Genomic DNA, 23,041 nt, shown 5'->3' on the forward strand with positions numbered 1-23,041 from the left:
AAGTACCAATGAGTGGCCACTAATCCAACTGGAGACAACTCTAAGATAGCAATACCCTATCCAGTTATTTTAATAGAGCCATGGTTTTAACACTTTGGAGCTTTTCCTGTATTACCACATGACATCACAAGGTGGAAGGGAGTGTTTGAGGAAAACTCAGCCTAAATATATAGGGTTTGTGTGTTAAACAAGTATGAATGAAACAAAACACAATATTAGAACATAGATCAGAAAATAGCATAATATGGGCCCTTTAATACTCATAATATAACATGTCAGCTGTGGTTGAGTGCCAGTTTTCCTTGTTGTTTTCAAACTGGATCACCTGTTTGAAATGTTCCACAGTCACCCTCTGGGAAACAGACAGTCTATGATGTATTCTGTGCACTATGTCTACTGCGGTGTGCCATCATTGTCCATTATGAGCACATGAGAGGAGCTGGCGGCCGGTTTGGGAAATGTTCTGAGTAAAGAACAGCTGCGGGTCAAACAGGTCCAAAAGACAGAGCAGCCAACACAGACACATAGAGCTGACTTTACGTGTCAAATGGGAAAGGAAATAGTCTATATTTCAACTTTATATACCTAATTCTATTGCATATGTATAAGGTTTTCAGGAATCCCATAGTTCCACAAATCCTTCTTGTGAGTCTGTTAGTTTGGAGAGTGTTTTGATGTTTTGATGTTGCCGTATTCTCATCAACACTCTTTTTGTACAGAAAGTGAAAAACACTTTTTAGTTCTTTACTTTTTCTGTCTTTAAAATCTCACCATTACATAAGTCCACTGCTGTGAACTCCTGAATAAAACATGAAACTGCTGGTGCATGTTTAGAACTGTTTTATTTCTAGTTAAATACCTAATTTGTTCCTATTACGTAACAGACGCGTGAACATAACTTTATATTTTAGTGTTCACAACAAAGCACTGGCGGTAGCTCTACTGTAGCCTCCATCCACGTGCATTTAGATGAGCAGACAGACAATAGTCACTACTTTTTTTGTTTTTAGTGGAGCTGGTTAACATAGGCTGGGTGTGGGGTGTGGTACAAAAACAAAACAAAAAATCCAAAAAACTAAATGTTGTGTTGTTGTGTAAGTGAGTAAAACAATTAGGCCTGTCATGATAATTACTATATCGACTTATAGTTCAGTACATAACAGATGGAATAATCATCTTTGGGGGTCAATATTTAAATTTTCTTTGCACTAGTGAGAAATATTTGGTTAATTTTCTATACTACGATGAGATTTGAGCTGCATACGGTCAAATTATGCACTTCTATGACTCATTATAGACACAAACTAACGACTTAAGAGCTGCATTCTGTTATTTCATTATTGCAGTTTATATTTTTGAACAGTTTTGTACATTCAGAATACTTTTTGTGGAATAATTTTGCTTTATGTTTTTGTTTCAATATTATCATTTATCGTCTATATTTGCTTCAGCAGTATATCGCACATACTTTTGGCCTTTTTGAACAACCCTACAATATACAGAACAAAATATTTGACCTCACTTTTGTGTCTAAAGTGGATTCAGTTGGATTTAGTTTGTTCATAAGTCCCTGTCCCTGCTCTTGTCATGTGTGGATGTGATGTTCTCGTGACTCACTCCAGTGTTAAATGCATTACATTGGTGCTACAGCGTGAATAGACTGGACGCTTGGCAAATGCAGACAGATGAATCAGGTGTTCATTGTGAGCCGGCTGAGGTGTTGAGGCCTGTGCTCTGAGCGGCTGACCTCATATTCACTTATACACTCACATGGATGTGCAGTCATGACACTCCGCACGCAGCCAAGCACAAAGAACTGGACCATTACCGCTCAAACTATGTCAGGGTTTAAAATAGTGTTATTAAGTAGATTTGGGTTGTTAGCTCTGTTAAACGCTGTGCATATTAGGGATCTAGGCCTTTTTAGTTGTTTATATAAAAGGGCAGAATAAGCTTGTTTAATCTGTATGCATTGTTTTCCTTGTACTTTTCCAAAAATACTATAAATATATACAAAAAAACCCCCCAAAAACCTGGTTATAAATATATATATAAAAAAATGGTTCACCCAAAGGACAAAACCCCGAGCAATAAACAAATTAATGTAGTTTACTCCATTCAGTGAAGTGAAGGGTGCAGTGAGTGTTACATCGGGGAAACTAAACAGCTACTCCATAAGCGGATGTACCAACACCGGCGTGAGAGCTCCTCTGGACCCCAGTCTGCTGTACATCTCCATCTCAAAGACACTAACCACTCCTTTGAAGAGAGTGAGGTTCAGATCTTAGCCAGAGAAAAGAAACGGTTTGAGAGAGGACTTAAAGAAGCTATTTTTGTTAGGAAATAGAATCCTTCCTTAAACAGGGATGGGGGCCTGAGACATAATCTCTCCCTCATCGATAACACCATACTCAGACCCAGAACAATGAGAACAATATCAGGGTTGTTAAGGGCTGAATAGGTTAGTTTCAGCTGAAACTGGAGACAATAGCTGTTTACAGTTTCAGTGTGGTTAGCACCTCCCCTCAGATAGATATAAGGCAATGTCCACCAGCAATCTGACCAGAACTGGAGAAAGCGGCTTGGATGAGCAGCGAAACGTCTTCACTCCTACAACGATTCGTCCAGTTGACAGATTTAAATTTCATCTTTTGCTATAAATATACAAAATATATACTTTTTGCATAAATTCCAATGAGAGCTTTTGCCACGCCCCCTTTTTATTCTAATCGATCAGCAGGACATGTCTTTAGTCGAGCACAAATGTGTTACATGTTCTCTCTTTGATTACAAGAGAGATTATAATTTTCTGACTTCTGACACACTCATGATTAGCTCTAGTGTAGAGTACATATTAAAAGGCCCATATTACGCTGTTTTCTATATATGTTATAATATTGTTTCCATCAAAAACATACCTGGTGTTGTGTTTTGTTTCATTCGCACATATTTAACACACAAATTCTGCGTAATTCTGCCTAAAATGTAGCTGTTAACTTAAAAAACTGCCACTACATGACATCACAATGTGGAACAGAGTATTTTGATCTTTGGAGATGTGAACAAACTAATAATAAAGGATTACTCAGACGTGTGAATGAAACAAAACACTTCATGTCGTCCTGATCAAAAAAGTCAATGAGACACATGTCATATTTTTCACTGGGTTGGTATTTATCATTATTTTTTGTTCTCTTCTGTGTATATGCCCATCAGGGGTGTAACCTGTACAGCAGATGAGATTAATATTTGAATACAAAATTGTATCCCAAAAAAATTAATAAATAAATAAAGACTATAACCAATAGATTAGACTTTTATACATGTTTAAAGCCGTCTGGGATTGGACGGCTCAGGTTAAATACAGATTGTCAGGTACATAATGAAGAAAACACATCTGCTTCACATTTCAGGATCAGGACTAAACCAGAACTAAACCTGCACTGGGATTATGTCATGATGCAGATTCAGTGAGTTTCAGGTTTAGTCCCAGTTCATTTCAGATGTTTTGTTTTTATCTTGTTGATGTTTTAAATGACTCTCAAACCAGGAGCCAACAGGACAAGACGGAGAAACTCTTATCTTCTTTACCATTTAGGTCAGGGGTGTACTTTTTATGGCAAATTTGAGTAATCCTACCAATATAACCTAAATATCATCACATTGCATTGTCACACAGACCTAATATTATATTTCAAGCCTTATTTAAAGTATGAAGTCAAAACTGTTGCTGTCGCCTTCTGTGTCAAATATTTTTTAAGATATGGGCCTCAGTGAAGACTTTGTGCCCTGCTTCATAAGATCTCAAAATCAGCTAAACAATTTTACTTTTTACTCTTTAAATACACTTTTAAACAGGTACTTTAATACTTTTACTTGAGTATCTTTTGGAATTTTACTTTTACTTCAGAATTCACCAGTGTCTTTCATAATAGTGACCAGTTATAGGTTTGGACTGTAAAACAATAAAACACAAATAACAGATATTTAAAAGTTTTATTTAGTCTTAATGCAGGGGTCAGAGGTCATGTGTGGAGCTGTCTTAGCGCTGGTAACGCCGGGGCCCCTCCTCTGCTTCTCCACTCCTCATTAGTCGAGCGGGTCGCTGTGCCTTTTGCTCCAGAGCAGATTTAAGTTTGATCTTCTCCTTTTTTAGGGAGGTCACCTCCTCCTTGGACGACCGCAGCTGTGAAGTCGTGCGTTCTTCTTTCTCGACATCTCGTTTGTCGGTAGCATCTCCGATAGTGTTGATGCTTGCTCGGTTGTCCATTGTTAGAGGGGTTTTGTCGTCCCTCTGCTCGTTGGCCCTGGTTTTGACGCTCGTGCTCTGGACTGTCTCGCGGCTGCAGGCCTCTGGATCAGTCCAGTGTCGATGTTTCAGGGCAGCGATCTCAGTGTCTTGTTCTTTCGCCTCCATGTTCCTCTGTGCAAAGGTCAGTTCTTGTGCGACCTGTGTGTTCTCCTTCAGTGCACTGTGAAACTGCTCTCTGATATTGTTGTGTGCACTGGGGACACTATCCAGCTCTTTCTCCTTCTTCTGGAGCTTCTCCTTGACTTTATAGAACTCCAGCTCCATTTGTGCTGTAACGTTGTTGGTGTTGTGAAGCTCCTGTTTCAGACGCATGTTCTCGTGCCCTGCCATGATGTAGAGGTTTCTCAGCTGTTTATGAGCGCTGATGTGGGAAACCATCTCCTTGTCTTTCTCTTGGAGCAACACAGTGACTTTTTGTAACTCCAAGTCTGTGTTTGCTGTTGCCTTTTTGAGCTTGTGTAGCTCCTTTTTCACCCCCATCATCTCCATCACTGACTTGAGATGCTTGATCCTTCTTCCTTGATCCCACCCTTGATTTAAGACAGTGGCGCCTTAACTTATTTGTCTTCATACTGTCCGCTGCAAACATTTTCAGACACAGCAGGTGTCCACGTATGTTTTTGGTGAGGTAACAGTATTATAACATGGCTAAAAGTTCTCAAGAGCAAATTTTCCGTAATATAAGAGTTTATGTTAAGGCTGGGCAGCTTTTCCAGGAGGATTTCAAGGCAATCCCAGGCCAGTTGATAGACACAATCCCTCCTGTGTGTCCTCAATGTACTTTCACAAGGAAAAGTAACATGTAATTACAAAGAGATTACAGCAACGATATATAAGCTCCTACCATACTGAGATTCTTAGCTCAAGACTCCCCTCTCCCTCTGCAGACTTGAATGATAGATCTCTGATAGGTTAATGATGGCGCAGTCTCTAGGTCTCCGTGCAGAGCCGTATACTGGGAGATTACCTGCTGTTATGTAAGCAGCAGACGACAGTGTTCTGCTGCACATTGCCTTTTCTGACTGCCGAGCGCTTTAAGCCACTACTGCGCCACTGAAGGACAAACTACAGCAAACTTCAAAGTGACTTATGTAACGCTGCATTTGAGGCTTTTAAAGGAAAATAAGGTAAATATTTGCCTCGCTTGGTCCAAACATCGCTTAAACGGCAGAAATAAGATGGTGACATGATGGACTGAAGTGCAAAGCAGCATTTTACTATTTTAGGTTCAGAGCAATTGTGGTGGTCGTAGTTGGACTAATGTGTTTTGTCAGCTTGTGTTATTCTAGGTTATTCCATTTAGGGTTTCTGGTACTGGAGCATCACACTAAGTAACTATTGATTGTGTAGAGACTGGACCTTTCACTTACTTTGAAAAAAAAAAAAAAAAAAAAGAAGTTCACGGTCACATTTTTATATAGTGCTTTTCCTCCTTCAAGGCACTCAAAGCACTTTACATCAATAAAACACTCGCCCATTCACACTTTTATACTTCAGTGTACACACACACTGGGGGTGAGGAGGGTGAAGTGTCTTGCCCAAGGACACAACAATAGTAATCATCTGTGGGAGCTGGAATCTGACTGCCAACCTGTGTGTTAGTGGTTCTGACCGCTCTACCGCTGGTGATGGGATTTGAACCACCAACCTTCAGATCTGTGGACAAACACTTCCAAAAAAATCCCAAATTGCATGTTACCTACTAGTGCCTTTGTGGATGTCTTTAAGTTTTCAACTGGACACATGTAAACTTGGCACTGTTTTTGCTCAAATAAATATATTTCCTGCATACACTGACTAATGATACAGAACATTTGTGTTTTACTGTTAGACAAGCCAGATATTGAGCTCATTTTGCTTTAAAATTGCAGCGTTACATAAGTCACTTTGAAGTTTGTTTCCTTCCTTCACTCACAGAAAAGACTTTTTTCATATCAATAATGATTCCTTATGTCACTTTTACCATTGCAGTGATTTGTATCTCATGTACACAGAGGGTCAACAAAGCACAAGGAGTAAACTATTGTGCTTCAGTAGAATGTTTAGAAGTTTGTACTGCACTTAAGTACATTTTACATTGAATACTTTTTACTTCACTACATTTTAGAGCAGATATCTGTACTTTCTACTCCACTACATTTTTTAACTGGACTGAAAAGTAAAAAGTGCACTTCAAATGATTTTTTTTTTACCATGTTAGTGGTAACATCTTGACAAAAGTTTTCAAGTTCAAGCTTCTGTGAACATTAACATCTGAACAACACTTATGTGAAATGCTTTTACTTTTTACTCTTTAAGTACAGTTTTAAACAGGTACTTTAATAATTTTACTTTTACTTGATTAATTTTTACAGCTGTACTTTTACTAAGTAACAAAACTGAGTACTTCGCCCACCACTGCATACTGTATTTATTAAAGTACTAATCAGTTGCTTGTATAAGATTTGACCCTGTAAAGCTCCTCTGTTTCCCCAAAGACTCTAGATCCTATTACACATGAACCACTGCCAACAACATTCTCCCAGGTCTATGCTTTACTACAGTCCTGTTTACTCCTGTCAGCTCGTGGTGGCTATGAAAGGCCTTATGAGCAAAAATCAAGAGCGGTTTTTAAATACTACTTCCTCCTTTGTAGTTGGGTTCACCACAACAAATCCATATCGGCGTAGGTTTTCAGTTGCAGTATATCAGGGCTTCAGGGATGTTTTGTTTTGGTACAGTGAAATTTGTTTCATTTGGTTTTCCGTTAATTTATTTTAGTAGATTATTTTTGTCAGACCAAGCTTTAGTTTATTTTCATACCTGACAGTTTGGACTGGTCATCAGTGGTCCTGGCGTTGTCTTCCTAGCGGTGGAAAAAGTTGGAATACACATCTGACAATCTGAGGAAGACCACTAGTGAGCTGCTGAAATAGCCCGGTATGAAAACCAAACCTTGGTCTGAAAAAAAGGATCTATTAAAATAAATGTTTAGTTTAGTGGGTTTTTTTTTAACAAACAGCTGTGTTATACTTTCTACGGCTCCACAAAAACCATTTAACTCCTGCACTCTGCTCCAAAGACATCCTTAGAAGACCATGTGCTAGTTTCTGCTTGTGGTAAAAACTACATCGAGGCCATGCTATTTTGGACTCCCAGCCCACTCCACTATGCGCCTAATTCTGAGCTTAATTCCGTGAGTACAATGATGGTCCCGCCATGATAAATGCGACCCACCTCTCTGATGGATCGGAGCCCTTAGTCTGTATAACTTGAGCCGATTGCATCTCCGTTCATTGCGGATGCCGTTAATCTTTGGGAGGCCATGACAGCGTTTCAGTTGATTACTCGCGTCCTTGAACCTTATTCCAACATGGCGTTTAAGGGAGCGAAGATGCTTTGTCACATAAAAGCTTTCGGTTACATCACATACTGTATTCTTGGCCTTGGATTGAAGGACGTTGTACCGGTTAATTGTATGTTTTGAAGAAGTAGCTGTAAATTCCGCACACAAAGGTCATGTTGTTATTGTGAAACCGGAGCACCGTGGCACCTTAAATAGAAGACACAAAACGAGACCCACCTCCCGCCACTCTACTCCAGCCTCTTTGCCTCCTTAGTGGTGAGATTTATAGCAGGCAGAGGGGCAAGGACATCCATTGCGGTGCACTGAAGGTCCAGAGTGAGAAGTGTAGATCACAGACTATTATGAACCCCAATGACAGCTCACTCTGATGTGGAGTGAGCACTAAGACCCTGCCGCTGCTGTGTCATCCGCCACACATCCGTCACTCAACTTCTCCGCTCTTCATCAGGGCCGTGCCGAGAATCAAGGAGACAGGCAGTAAAAGATGGCTGCCGATGCCTCCTCCTCTTCCTCCTCCTCTTCCTCTCTCGATTCTCCCATAGCCGTCACTCACTTTTATAGCCCCTGATGAGGCGGCAGTTAGCGGGAGCATTAATAAAGCCGGGGCCCAAATTGGACGTTTGTGGAAGTTCTCCAGAGAGTGCTTCGTCTCACTGGGTGACACACAGGCCTTTTATCAAGCTCCATTACACTGACTCAGATGGATTTCGTACTGGACCAAATTGGCAAAACGCGACATCTTTCCATAAACAAATGCAGTTTATATTTAAATAAACTGATTGGATTTTCTTCTTAGTACTATATTTGCTTTAGTTGTTATATTTTCTTGAATAGATGATGTTTTATGGAAGTAGTCGTCTTGTCTGGATTTTCAATAGCTGTAAATGTAACTACAAGACCGTTCTGAAATGTTGAGCTACTGCAAAACATGAAAATATTGCATAAAGCGACTGTGCTCATAATGAAAAGCTTGGATGACCAGGCTATGCTCGTTTTAGTAAGAGTCCTACAGTGAAGGAGCAGATAATGGTTCATTTTCGATATAGACTATCGCTGACTGAACACATAACCCCAGTGGAGTTATCCGTGCTGTAATTGTCTAGCGCTGGATACAGTGACCACCTCTGTGCCCGTGAGCCCAGAATGAGGTCGTGTTGTGGAGAGGAAAGTTGAATTCTCTATGTCATTTCGGTGCAGCATTAAAGTTTGAGCAGGACTGGGTCAACGTGGACAGTGTCTGAGGGCTTTGGAGAGAGCGGAAAGAAGCACGACCACCTCACGCACATGCCATATTCTCATACTTTATAGGGACTATTTCCTGGAGGCTGATCAATCCTTAACCTAACTCATCCCCCCTTTAAGAGACTTCGATCTCAACGTGTGTTTTCCTGGTTAACTACTTTCCTATCCTTATAAGCTTCAACCCATTTTTGAACTTTGAATCATGCTGTTGATCTACGTCATGTGCACCAGATTTTTGTCCCCATAAAAGAGACAGGTCCCTGTGGTGTGAGTGTTTATACAGTTTTTGGTCCTCACAATGCGATACAAACCCGTCCACACACACATACACACACAGGGGGAGCAGATACTGATAAGTCCCATAGGAGCACAGGCATGTAGTGATTAATTGCACCGGGTGTGGAGCCCTGATTATCTTTTGCTGCTCACTGTGCTGTTGCTGTGTTTTATAGGCCAAAGGCGCTGGGGAGGCTACTGTCAGCTAAATGCCACCGCACTATGGATAGTGGCCAGTTATTACTGAAAATGAGAGCCCAAGTTCGGAGTTATGCAGACAAGACGATGCTGAGAGATCGAGTGGTTAAATATGGCAGCTTTCACACTTAGTCACATACCTAGAAAAAGTAGATTATTTTTACATTGGATTTTGTGTCATCTGGTCACGTGCCGTACAGATTTGATTAAATGCAATCTTTCACTGTAGCTTTTTAAATACATCCTGAAGGGTTAACCAGAATATGTGAAAAACATAGTTACTGTCTGGTTACTAACAAAAAATACTGTTTGTGTTGAGTAAACAAACACTTGAGCTCATTGAGAGGCGCTGCACACTTTAATTATGAGGGCATTATGACACATTTGGAGCTGATTGACAGCTAATCCATCATGTGGGAAAAAATAGCTTTATTATGGCAGCCAAATGAGTCCTGTGCCCGGGGCAGAGGACAGACATCGGCCCAACACACAGAATATTGTACACTCATTGATAACAGGAATCAAACAGGGTCTGAGAAGAGGCATGTGCATGTTTTTGCATCTGCTTGCCTTACGAGCTACAAGGTTTTAAAGGTGATATGAATGTGGTAAGACAATGCACTTTTAGCATTAGCATAACTGCCTGCCTGCTTCCCCTCACAGTCTGAACCTCTGCAGTCATTTCATAGTCACCCCAAGACCTGCTGCTACTGCCACATGATACTTGAAGCTTTTTCCCCTTGGTGTGCTAACTTTTCCTTTGCAGTGGTGACAGCAGCTGATGTTTATAGCGTGTTTGTGTTTTTCTGTTTCTCTCCTCCTTATGCTGAAGCCTGCAGCTGTAGTAGTAACTATAAAGTGTTGTTTTATTTGCTGTGCATTGTGCATTCTTGTGGTTGTTGTTGTTGTTTTCTTTCATTTGTTTTCGTGGTGAGCCTTCTAACCCCAGGTTCGTTCTGTTATGGCACCGCTGCAGTCCAGGATGACGCTGCCCCAGGTACCCAGGAGTACATTATGTTACGGCAGGACTCCATCCATTCAGCGGATATAAGGAGTAAGGGCTCCCCGTTTCGTGCAAAGTGTCATGAAATCTTCTGCTGCCCACTGAAGCAAGTCGTCCTCAAAGAGAGCGCAGCGCCAGAAGGTTTGTCTCTTACCCCTCCTTCTTTTCTCTGCTCCCTGCTCGCCCTGTACCCGCACTTAGGCTGACCACCTGTCCCTCTTTTGGTTGTCCTGTACTGTCATTTAGGTCCCTTGTCGCACTTCTAGAGAAACTTTTCACTGGCGCCACATGAATAGTATAACAGTCAAATTTAAGTAGATAAAAGGATAACAGATGCCAACGTTTTAGGTGTCCTGTCTTTCAAGGTTGTACATGGTGTGATCTAGTATTTCACCACTACTTTACTAAACTTTTTAAACATCATCTCTATCTATAATCCTAAATTGATCATGTCATCTCACCGTGTCCCAGCACATTGCCCAACTTGACCCACTTTTACTACTAGAGGTGGTCACCCTAGCTGCTTCCCCCTCCCCCTGAATGAAACCCATAGACTGTATAAACAAGTGGACTAAAGGAGTGTGACGTCATGTAGAGCGGGTTAAACATTTTAAGACTAAAATGATGAGCCAGGCAGCACCAGTTACAGAGAGAGGGGTGACAGTTTTTCAATATAAAGTGAATTGGAGACAGAGTTGATGGAGCACGGCAGCTTGCAGGTCAACTATGTCCATTTATATATACAGTCTATGATAAAACCTTAACTAACTCCTTAATTTATCACGGCATGTTGTTCCCGTTTGTGGCACAGAAATTCAGTGCTTCTCCTTGACCCTTGTACAAATACACATAGATATTTGTTATACATTCTGCCCTTAATGTGCATGTAGTATCAGGGGAAAATGGGTGAGATTTCTGCTACAGCAACTTCAAAACATCTACATCTTTTTGGCCAAATCCCCCCTGATTTGGTTTCTGACAAACTCACTCAAACGTCTCTTCTCCCACCCATTTTGCTTGTCTTTTATAATATTTGGCTTCTCTCTTGTTTGGAGATTTCTTGATGAATCAGTCGCAGTTTGATCTGGTAGCTTTAGACCTCCGGTGTTTATAAGCATAAGTCACCTTGGTCAGGATTAACTTGGTCGTTGGGTTCAGTGACTATGCATTTTCACTGCACCTTATATTTTTCCCCATAAATAAAACCCAAACGCCAATGTTTCTTCGCAGAGTGTCCGAGAGTCTCCCCTGTCTCCTGAGAATGTTCCTGTAGCTTTATCATTTGCTCCGACTGTCCCCTTCAATGCTTCTATACTTATTTCTTCTTTGCTCCAATTCTGCTCTCCCAATCTTATTTTCTTCCATTGTGCTGTTTGCAGCCACATGCGCTCTGCAGTTTTATCAATCTATGTACAGTCAGGATAAGATGAAATGACAAAGCCCCTGCAGCAGTGAGTAGCACTTAGCCCCTCTGTCCCCACCACATTTATCATCCAGTCCTCAATAGACAACTAATGTGGAAATTGCGTTTTGTCTGCAAAGCTCTCTGCAGATACGACGCTTCTTCCCGGTTTGACACTTTCCGTTGTTCTTCAGATTAGTTGACCTGTTGATGGATGTTAGTGTTTGCATACCCGCATAAACACAGGGCCCCGCCGGAGAGTGTGAGATAGCAATAAGAAAAAAGAAAAAAACAAACAAAAAACATAGCCGGTGGAGGTCTGGATAGCCAAGTACAGATGTATTATTCAGCTTGACTGCAGCTTTACTTGGACGTGACTGAATTTACAAAGGAAGGAGACTACAACACTTACGCAAGATGTTCAGGACGACGTCGTTTTAGGCGCGTTAAACTGTTAAACATCCCAGACGCTCGTTGAATACGTAAAGCTGTGAGAGGAATCGGGGTCTGCTTCTGTTTGAGCCGGTCTGAGCTGCGCATTATCAGTGCATGCTAACTACTGTGCTACATGTCGTTAAGATGTCAGACCAACACATGAAGATAAACAGGCTGTTAAAGGAAGTGTCAGGAGCTGTTACCATAGCAACAGCATCTCTAAATGAGTTAATGATTACAGTTCAATCAGGTGCTGTGTTGTATATTGCTGACACATAAAGGCCAGTAGAATTTTATAGCACGGCAATATGTTAAAAATCTGATACACACATACTGTAGATACATTTGTAATTGTGCTGGCATTTTTTCTCTTCTGGTGTAAGGTGATTGGTGGTCAGTGGAGTACTCAGTTACTTGTTACTTAAGTCAAATTACAGATACAGAGGTAAAAAGTTACTCAAGTAAAAGTCAAAATATCCTGTAAAAAAAATCAAGTTATTTAAGTACTTGTTTAAAATGTACTGTAAGTAAAAGTATTGTTAATTTGTTAAAGTGTTAAGTGTAGTGATTATGATTAAAAATAATACATAACAGTAGCAATACGATAACATTTCTTAATTTTTTCTTATTTTTTCTTATTTTTGTTTGCTCAAAGTCAAAACTTGAACTCGAAACTTTAGTCAAAACACCAAATATGGTAAAAGTAACTCCTCAAATCATAGGAAAAATACTTTTTACTTTTCAGTCCAGTTTAAAAAAGTAGCGGAGTAGAAAATATAGATACGTGCTTTCAAATGTTGTGAAGTAAAAGTAAAAAGTATCTCCTGCAAATACACTTAAGTTAAGTCCAGATACCTAAAAACATCTACCTAAAAATTCATCACAATATATACATGTGTTTTTAAAGAGGCAGGGAGGCTTTTGAAGACACAACATCATCTTTTTTTTTCAGAAGGTTTCCATAAAGCTTGTGAAAAACGCAGGTGGAGATTTAATGTTAATTCATAAAACCCACCAAAATACTAAATCTAGAGCAGGTGAGGGGGTAGATCAGATCCTCTTTTGCATGCCCCGGACAGCAGATTGACATCCCATCAGAGGAGTGAGTCAGACCTTCTGTACTCCTTTATCCTTAGCTCACTGTCTTGTTCCACACCAGCAGGCGGCACTTGTATCCTCTGCAGAACTCACCTGTTACATTACTGCACTCTATTCCTGCTCACGAGACTTGTAGTGTACTTGTACTGTGAGCTTTAGAGAGCCCAGTGTAAATATTTCAGCCATAATTCACATGTATTGTACACGTCTGCGCATCGCCTCACACAGTGTCGTACATGTGTGTCTGTATGAACAAAGGGACGCTGGCAGCTGCAGATTCAAAATTCAACATACATTTTCATTACATGTAAATTTAGGCATAGCGCTGGCCCTTTTAGCTTACCATACACAAAGCCCAGATAGAATATATAAATACAGCCACCTGCTTGTGTCTTTAATCCGTTGTCTAGAATGTCCCACAGAAAACTGCTCAGAAATATCTTGAAAAACGTGCATTCTTACCGTGAGTAACTTGACCCGGTGGAGGCACGTGTTTGTTGAAGATTGACAAGTTTAATGCCGTACTGTGGATCATCCCAGACATACGTAACAGCACCATGGAAACAAAAAGAGCAACAATAGCTCCATCAGAAAACTTACATCTGGTATCTGGATTATAACGATTGTACTGGAACTGGGTAAAATATTTAAAGTGACGGTATTTTATTTCTATGAGCTATAACAGCTAACACTCAACATACTCAGATCATGAATTTTTATTGTTTTGAAAGTGCTCTATATAAAAAACAACAACATATGCACATGTTTAAGAGTCACTTTAGTTTTGGCACTCCGAGTCCCCTCCCTTTGCTCTCTGCACTAAGTCACTCCCCCTTCACAGCACCATCACGTTATAATTGGCAAATGAAACTACTGCACATCTCATCGAGTTTGTGAACTTGTTGTGTACAGTTTTGTATTATTCATAGGCTAAAATTTTACAGCTAACCATAAAGAGGCTTTGGATAGGGCTTGGGAGAGATCACTAAATTACTCAAACATGCATGGGTGACATCTAAAACCTCTTCAGGCATGTTTTTGATAAGGGAACAATGCTGTAACATGGTAGAAAGCTCAAAAAAGCATGAAAACCCCTCTTTAAATTTACTTTTTAAATTTTTACTTTCATTATAAAGTGCTTGAAATTAATTGATTTGAAACAAGTTGGATAACATAACCTCGTGGATCTGATTATACTGAGAATTTGAGATCGACCGATAGGGTTTTTTTCATCGCCAATGCTCTGTCGATATTTTTGAGCTGCTATTTTTGGGCAAATTTTGATTATTTTCCCCCCAATTCTTTTATCTAACTTGACTATAAACTCACCCACAGCCCTTTTTATTATCAACCTTTAAGAGAGCTGTAGCTGTAGTCGTGTTTTGTGCAGTGTTTAAAGTGTTAAACTAAAGCTTTATGCATATTATTTAGGCAGCTAGTCGACCTAAATAAAATACCGACCTCTACTGGAGATTTAAGGCCGATAACCGGTTCACTAAAACGTGCAAATATCAACTCAGTCTCTAGTAAGAATGAAATCGATTGTAAAGTGATGCATGCGTCGTATTTGGATGTACCACAGTAACCAAATATGAAGGGCTTTTGCATTTGTGTTGCAGCTTTATTGACAAGATAAATCCTCTGCTGCCCACTCATTCATAGCTGTGTAGGCAGAAGCACGAGAAGAATGGACCACACACCATTCAGACTTTAGCGCTCTTAACTACTTCAGCTGAAACAATATTAGCATGTTTTATTCATGTACTTTCTATATCTACATATTCAACAAGCCTCTGTGTTTGTCAATACAATGAGACATAGACTGCATGAATAAGTAATGTAGGAATGTAATGTGCTGGGAGAGAGCAGCCGTAAGTGTCAGTATTGAATCAGACGGGTGTCATTATCGGGGAATATTTGAATTATGTTATGGCCTATGATTTGCAGGTATACAATTTGCTGTGCGGAAAACATAACCTACAAGCTATAATATAAAGGATTAAAATTTATGTGCGACGCATGTTAGCGTTCAACCTTGAAATAGACTTGAAATGAAAGTTAATGTAGCGTATCTTGCATAGAAATCATATTACTAGCCCTTGCTCACCTAAATGCATCCTATGTATTTAACCTCGAGTTCACAAAGCCCGGAAAATCCCCTGTCAATATATACCTCCAGGCTAATGTTGCTAATGGACTGGCCCTGTTATTCTTTTATTTACTAATGACAGCATAATGAGGGCGAGGGCTTAATCTGGGCTAAATGAGAAAAGTGCAGAACATACAAGAGTGAATTTTCACAGGGATGAGCTAATTATGCGCTACATTGGGGCCAACTGCTCACTCAGCAACACAGACAGGATGCAGCTATCAGGCCAACGGAGCTTTTTTCATTATGTCACTATGGAGAAGAGGAAATACTGTGAAGTCAACTGAACTCAGGTTGGCAGAAAATAAATGAGGTGACTGTAACTCTTTTTTTTTTAAATTGTTGCTGGGGCAGTATTATTAAACACTGACACCAAATATGCAGCTTATGTCCATGTACCTGCCACAGGCTGATGCAGCCCCTGTCCTTAGTTAGGCTTTAAAAGGTGTTAGTAAAAAGAGGAACATGATCAGTATTGGGGAAATTACTTTGAACAACTAATTAGTTACCCATTAATATATTACACTAGTCTAAAGAAAGCCTAAAGAGCCTAAAGAAAGTCATTTATTTACATTACTTTGGGATTTGCAATACTGTATAAATATGTGCTTTTAAGTTTTATTAAGGACATTTAAATAGAGGTAAACAACAGATGAGTTGTTTCAAGTGTCTCAAATGGGATCACACTGTAGAAATGTGTGTCTCCATGAGGCAGCATTCATGCCTATGGGTAACTAAGTAACTAATATTCTGTCAGTAACTATATTTAATTACAAGTATTTTCACAGTAATCCATTACACTACTAAATTACTTGTAATCCAATTACAGTAACAAAGTATTTGCAACTCAGATACACCCAACAATGAACACTAGACACTAGAAACTTAAAAAAAACAACTATAGATAAGAATACACACGTAAAAGAACTGGCCTTATCCACTTAAACATGTCCCTCTTGCATTTATTCATTTACAGAACAATAAAATAATCCTTTGAAACATGTGTCATTACTGTGAACTGGCTCTGCTCTCAAAAGTCCATGGTGAATGATGAGGTTAATCCCCTAAAATGAATCATTCCAGTCAAAACAACATTTCCTCAGAACAAGCAGGTGGCACACCCTCCACCAGAAAAGTTACATAGTGCACCTTTGAATTCAAGCATCTCTTCTTTTATGAGATTATTGTGTTTGCACATGGTCCCTGCTAAAATAAACCAATAAACTAAACTAACGCGTGGATAAAGAAGCCTATTGAGTGTCTTTGAACTTGTTTTCTTAATATTTTATGCCTACATAGACATTTCACACTGGTTCTCCTCAAGTGTATTTTAGCTTTGGAGTCTTCAGTAGTAAGTGCAGTTCTGTGTAGCTATTTTGTGTTTGTGTCTGAACCTGAGCCGTGTCACAAATGCTTCTCAGTGAGTCAGAAGTGTTCTTTTCATCTGACAGAGTGGATCAAGCGTTATTCATAATGGGGTTACTTTTAGCTCTGCTTTCTTCTGAAAATAGTAATAAGGCTATTTTTCCATCTCACATTTCCAGGTTGATAATTATAGCACCTTAGAGTCAGAACAATGAACACCACATTTTATCTTCACATAGCCACTGGCTTTTGAAGAATTTTACTACAGTTTAGTAAAAATACAGACGCTCATGGATCATTTCATGTTCAAACTAAATGTATGTTGTGAGCTTAAACTTTTTGATCAATGTTGGTTATTTTTGTAGCAAGGTATTAACACATTATAATCCCAAAAAGAATCAAACCACAAACATCCACCAGGGTCATTTCTGTATGTGTGTGTGTGTGTGTGTTTTGTGTGTGTCAGTGCTACGGTTACTTGGAGAGTGCAGAAAACTTTAACATATAAATGTATAAGAAGCAAATAATCATATTTAGACTATGAACTATGATAATACTTTGGTTGAAATGTAAAAGTTGTACACAGTATGATTTACCCTGCAGTACTGCTGCTGTACATGTGGAGCTGGTTACATGGTACATCATTGTCCTCATCAGCAGTTCTCAGGGTCAAATGTGAAGGACGCTGCAAATGTATGTGTCAAGACAATGGATGTCTTCTGATGCTGTTGTTCATAAAGCAACAATACTTCAACATCTCTTAGTACTTGATGTTTCCTTAACCCTTGGCCCTGTCATGGTGATTGTGCACTAAAGTCAGTGGTCCAGCCTCATTACCCTCCGCACAGTCAAGGCAGCTCTATGTGATGTGCCCTACACCCCCACAAGCTCCATCACACTGGGTTTGATGTACTGCACTCTGCTGCTCTCCATTAGCCTCGCACTGAAGCACCAAACAATATACTGTTTATGTTTTACTTTAGACACCAACACAAATGAGAGTTTTCTAAATACCAAGAAATGGACCAATGTCCATGTGCACTGGTTTATGAATGAGTGTGTTTGTGAATGAATGTGGCACAACAGATGGGAATAGGCAAAAATATCATGTATGTTCATTAACATGCACAAAATGAACTAATAATAATAATAGTAGTGTAAACCCCTCCACTCTGTGAGCCGTGTTGCACTGAATGTCCATAGAACATATGGTCAGAACTACATGTTCCTTAAAGCAGCCTTTACTGCTAATCCAGTCACTGCAGAGACAATTAGATTCACACATGTCATCAAGGCACGCTGCGTATGTGCTGACAGCTCTCCCAGGCTCCATTAAGTAACAACTCAATTTAAAGCGGATGTATTGGTGGGTTTCAGATTCTACAGTGTGATGATGTCATAGTCCCAGATGGGACTACATCACACTGTAATCACCATGAAATATATAAAAATATGTCTATATATATATATATGTCTATTCAGTATTACAGGTCTGTAGACTGTTGTGATGTCGGTCTGACCCAGCAGCAGAAAGATAAATCTGCTGGGTTTAGGGTTAACATGGTGTTTACATGTGCTGAACATTTTGCCGTGGTCTTAGAGTGATGGAGTGGTCAGCAGTGAGAGGCCAGCAGTCCTTTAGATGTACCATAAAGCATGTTCACAACAGCCTTGTGCCATACGTCAGTCTACTTCTAATCTACGGTCTCCAGGGAGCATTTATTACAGCCTAAGCACATGGAATCCTCTGTTAAAGGCCCTGTACCACATGGACAGGGACACAATCAAACTGCTGTGCACTGTTTGCATCTTTTTATAAAACATTTTCATCTATTGTAAACCCAATAGTGCAGATTCCCATTTCACAGTCTGGAGCAGGTGTGATCAGTCTGAGTTCAGCCACTTGTGAGGACATATACAGCGTTCATTTCTGTAGTAGTTATGTGAAGTTGAAAGTATATTTTGTTATTGTTTGCTGGCTCGAGTGCCTCATCTGTGAGCTCCAGTGGACTTTGTGCTGTCATTGAATCACTGTAATGTTCAATTACTGTGTTTCAGAGGTCAAAGCCTTTGGGGCGACACGCTGGACTCATGATCGTCCAGTATTAGACAACTGCAACTGTGCAGAGCCCAGCCAAAACTGCAGCCAATGAACAAAGGCCTGTCTGTCACTGTTATCATCAAAGACCAGGAGAAAATGAGAGCACATATATTTGTATAAATAAATGTACAGTTAATTCAGTGGCCATTGGCTCGTTGTTCGTGCATTGTGCTTATGTACAATCTCTGATTGTGCCCAGTGGAGGCTTGATAGCTGTGTGCTGTTGCTGCTGTGAGTTGGCCTACATTCTTTACTACACTGTTCTCTATCAGAGCTCCTCCCACCTGTCCCAAATGTGCTCTCACATCCATTGTCATTACATGTTCATAATATCTCCTGTCTTTGGCAGGAAACATGTGGCCTTCCCATAAACCCACACCTCATCCATCCAGACCACTCTGCTCATCAGTGCATGCATTTATTAAAATACAAACAAAATCTCACTACTATTTTAAGGGCACAATTAATAAAAGATACGAGAGCTTTTATTTAAACTTAAAAGAAAGATCCTGTCTCATAGTCTCTATGGCCACATTAGGCTGACAGCACATGCGGCTGCTGTCTGCTGTTTAATCTCAGTCTGTCCAAGTCCAAACTTGATGTGTCATTCTGGGAGAGTGATCTAGGACATCTTCACTAGTGCTCAGTATTTCTGGACTTTGAGAAAGGCTAAAATTAGCACAGAGGTATTAAAATAAACTTTGAGTCTGAGCATCTATATTTTGGAAGCAGAGTGCTGGAGGACTTTAACAGCAGATGTCCTTTTATGATGTAATACACGTCCATTTCCAGACTATGTTCTATTTAATGAAGCAGAAATAACTTCAAAGAGACAAAGTGAGATCAAGATTTGTATTGTTATTATTCAGGATGGATTGGCCAAAACCACAGTTACTACTAACCAACCAGAGCGACACATGGTGCATTTGTGTCAAAACAATCATGGAAGCGTACAAGTTAAACGGAAAAAAAAAAACAACAATTGCACAGCGGAATGAGAAACCACAAACATTTCTCTTCCCGCCCGAACCGCTGGTGTAGTAGAGCGCTTAGCAACACTGTCAATCAGACCTGTTGCTAAAGCTAGGGACCTCTGGGAAAGAAGACGCCTGATTTGTCTGTTGTCAATGTTCATATTTTGAGTTACGGACACAGTAGCAAAAATATCAAAATACCAGGATCATGTAGAGCGGGTTAATATCGACGTTTTAAGACCAAAGTGACGAGGCTCACAGCAGCAGTTACAGACAGACGGGTAAGAGAAGGGCGGCAGTTTTCCAATGCAAGGAAATTTGAGCGGAGCTGGAAGTGCAACCCTGCTCACTTCCTATTTGGAGCGCGGCAGCTAGCAGGTTAGCTATGTACATTTATATTTAACATCTATGGCGACGAACGAAATGATTCTTCTGTTCTAATAAACACATACAAACTTACAATGCACTTTCCACATCTGTTGCGTGACATTATCAGGCTGCTTCCTTTAGAAATTGAGTGCTTTTTTAAAATTATGATTTTATCCTTTTTTGCTCTGGGCAGAATTGGACAATTTTTAGTCTGAGAACTCCGTGAAGAAAAGGTATCTGGCAGCTAAAAATCCTGTTTGTTTTTGCATGTTTACTGCCAACATACCCCAAACTTTGAAGGTGTTAAAATAATTACAAAAACACAAAACAAATACAAGCTGTTTACTCTAAGACTTTAAAAATGGCTGTAGAGAAAATAGTCTCATGGATATATAACTATTTATGTGTTGATGTACTGATTCTTTTCCCTTTGGCTGCTTTGAGTTTGGCGAGGCGTCCATAGTAAACAGGTTTTGTGGTGAACTGGTGAATGTTTATGCCGGATGACGACCTATTGCCAGAAAGTGTCTTACCCTGGATGCAGTCTGGTCTGGGAAAACGCTGGTTGGAAATATGACTTTGGCGTCCCTGTGTGAATAACCTACCAATATTTTTGATTTCCCATGTGTACGCAGGCGTTCCTCTGACACATTTTACTTCCATTTTACTTCCAATAACAATGGCTTAGACTTACATAGCGCTTTTCCAGTCGCTTTACCATTTCGTGCATTACTCATTCACTCCACACTCGATGATGATACGCTACTTTTGTTGCCACAGCTGCCCCTCTGACCATCTCCAACATCCACTCACCCACCGCTTTCATACTCAGCATGTGGGTGAAGTGTCTTGCCTCAGCGACGACGGCAATTTTTGCCACTAGCGCCCCACTGTGGCACCTGATTTTCCCAGCAGTTTCTCATCCAAGTACCGGCCCTGCTTAGCTTCTGAGAGTAGATTTGAGGAGATCAGGTTTTGACAAGGAGGTTATCTAAACAACTGTCCATTATTATCATTATTATTTCATATTTTGGTGGTTTCTGATGCTGTAGGTAACTTTATTTCTTTTATTTTACACACAATTTATGAACAAATACATCTCCTCCTTTTGAGTCCTATATTATAACAGAAACATAAATGTCTTTTTTAATGCAAATGTTGAGGTGCATAAGCCATTTTCTGCATCCCGCACACATTTGCTGATAACTGGTTAATGGCACGGCACAGATTGAGCATCACTTTACCTCGGTGCTCTCATGGCCAGGCTTGTGAGGGGTGGGACATCGCACTGTCACTGCCATTGGCCTGCGCCTGTCTCCTCCTCTGCTGGAACCATAACCGACTGATGATTTCTTCTTCTGTATTACCCAACCCCCATTCTCCACACTCATATGACCACCCCCCTCTCCCTCGGTCTCTATCTCCCTCACACACACACACACACTTGCTTACGTATGTGCAGTCTCCATGGTAACGCGTGGTATCACTGTGGCACTGGTGGCCTAGCATGCTGCAAGCTGCTGGTGTAATGGATTTACTGTACCAGCGCTGACTGAATGAGCAAGCACGACACTGCCTCCAGGCTTAGGAGCTTTGAGCTTCCCTTGAGCTTAGGAGAGATCAATGTGTTTTCACCCTATCTCCCCATTCTACGCCAGAAGTTCAACTCCAGATACTCCCTTTGCAATACACATGTGATCACTGTTCACTGTATAGAAAACCAAAGTGCACAAGCCGACAGTGTGATTCTTTGCCCTTTATTTCACACCAGTGCAAGGTTATCCACTCATTTACTCTGCGCAGCCTAAGGGCCCACTTTGCGCTCCGGGTTTAGAAATTCATTAAACCCCAGGTGCTGCCGGGGATATTTTAGATTATTAATATGAAATGATTAATTGAATAGTTTTAAAATATTTACAAATTTAAGGTCAAGGTGAAGTGTAACCTTGATTTTATAGTTAATTTCACAAGGTGGCTCCCTCTAGTGGTGAGAATTGGTACGACACAGCAGAGTGAACCCTGTACTTGTGGGTGCTTGGGTTCTTGAAAACAGCATCTTTCTGGCTTAACAACAATCCCCTTATTCCAGAGAGGCGTAGAAATGTAAAAAGTCTCTTCTTTTGTTATGACTTTAAATAAAGGACAAATGAAATGGAGTAATATCATACACTGGATGAATCTATAAACTTAAACCTGCTGTAGTTCTAGGTTTCAAATATTGAGCTATATAATGGCACATATCAGTCCAAAATAGACACAGTTTCTTACATTTGTCTGTATTTTTCCATAGCTACAGATGACAGTGAAAAATAAAATACCTATACAGATTCACATTGTAATCATGATAGATATAATCAATTTCTGTATTTTATTGATTCTTTGTTATACAGGCTTACATTTACTTATACCCAAGAGGAATAAAACTGGAATACTTTTAAATTCTCATTTTGTGATGCATGTAGGGCCAAACAGAGGTTCATTCAAGGCAACGACCGTCTAATTGTTGCCTCCGAGCGCCCTCTAGTGAACAAGCTGTGAAGTACTGTACTACTGTAGCCTACTATTAAAACATATATTCTTAAAAGTAGTCTATTTTTTTTCCAGGGACCATGATTGTTGACTACTTCAGTAATGTGTGTCCAAACTCGTAATGTAACTATAAATAACATGACAAATCACAGGATAAGTCCCGGAACTCTCTAATATTTTTTGTCATATTTACATAAAGACTGTTTGTGTTATGTTAATATTCCCTCTGACTTTCACTGTAC

At 40.0% G+C, this 23,041-nt stretch overlaps 1 protein-coding gene across 3 annotated transcripts in view; it reads left to right on the forward strand.

Moving 5' to 3' along the window:
- The window catches only part of fgf13a (fibroblast growth factor 13a), a 65,972-nt gene that overhangs the window by 25,975 nt on the left and 16,956 nt on the right, over positions 1-23,041 (forward strand). For 2 of the 3 annotated variants that reach the window (XM_055224808.1, XM_033973857.2), the window contains exon 3: positions 10,351-10,518. The exons of the other annotated variant lie outside the window; for it this stretch is intronic. In XM_055224808.1, coding sequence (XP_055080783.1) covers positions 10,351-10,518 — 168 coding nt within the window. The remainder of the gene's footprint in view (positions 1-10,350; positions 10,519-23,041) is intronic. 3 annotated transcript variants of the gene reach the window in all.

Source organism: Periophthalmus magnuspinnatus, chromosome 10, assembly GCF_009829125.3.
Source record: "Periophthalmus magnuspinnatus isolate fPerMag1 chromosome 10, fPerMag1.2.pri, whole genome shotgun sequence".
Taxonomy (NCBI): Eukaryota; Metazoa; Chordata; class Actinopteri; order Gobiiformes; family Gobiidae; genus Periophthalmus; species Periophthalmus magnuspinnatus.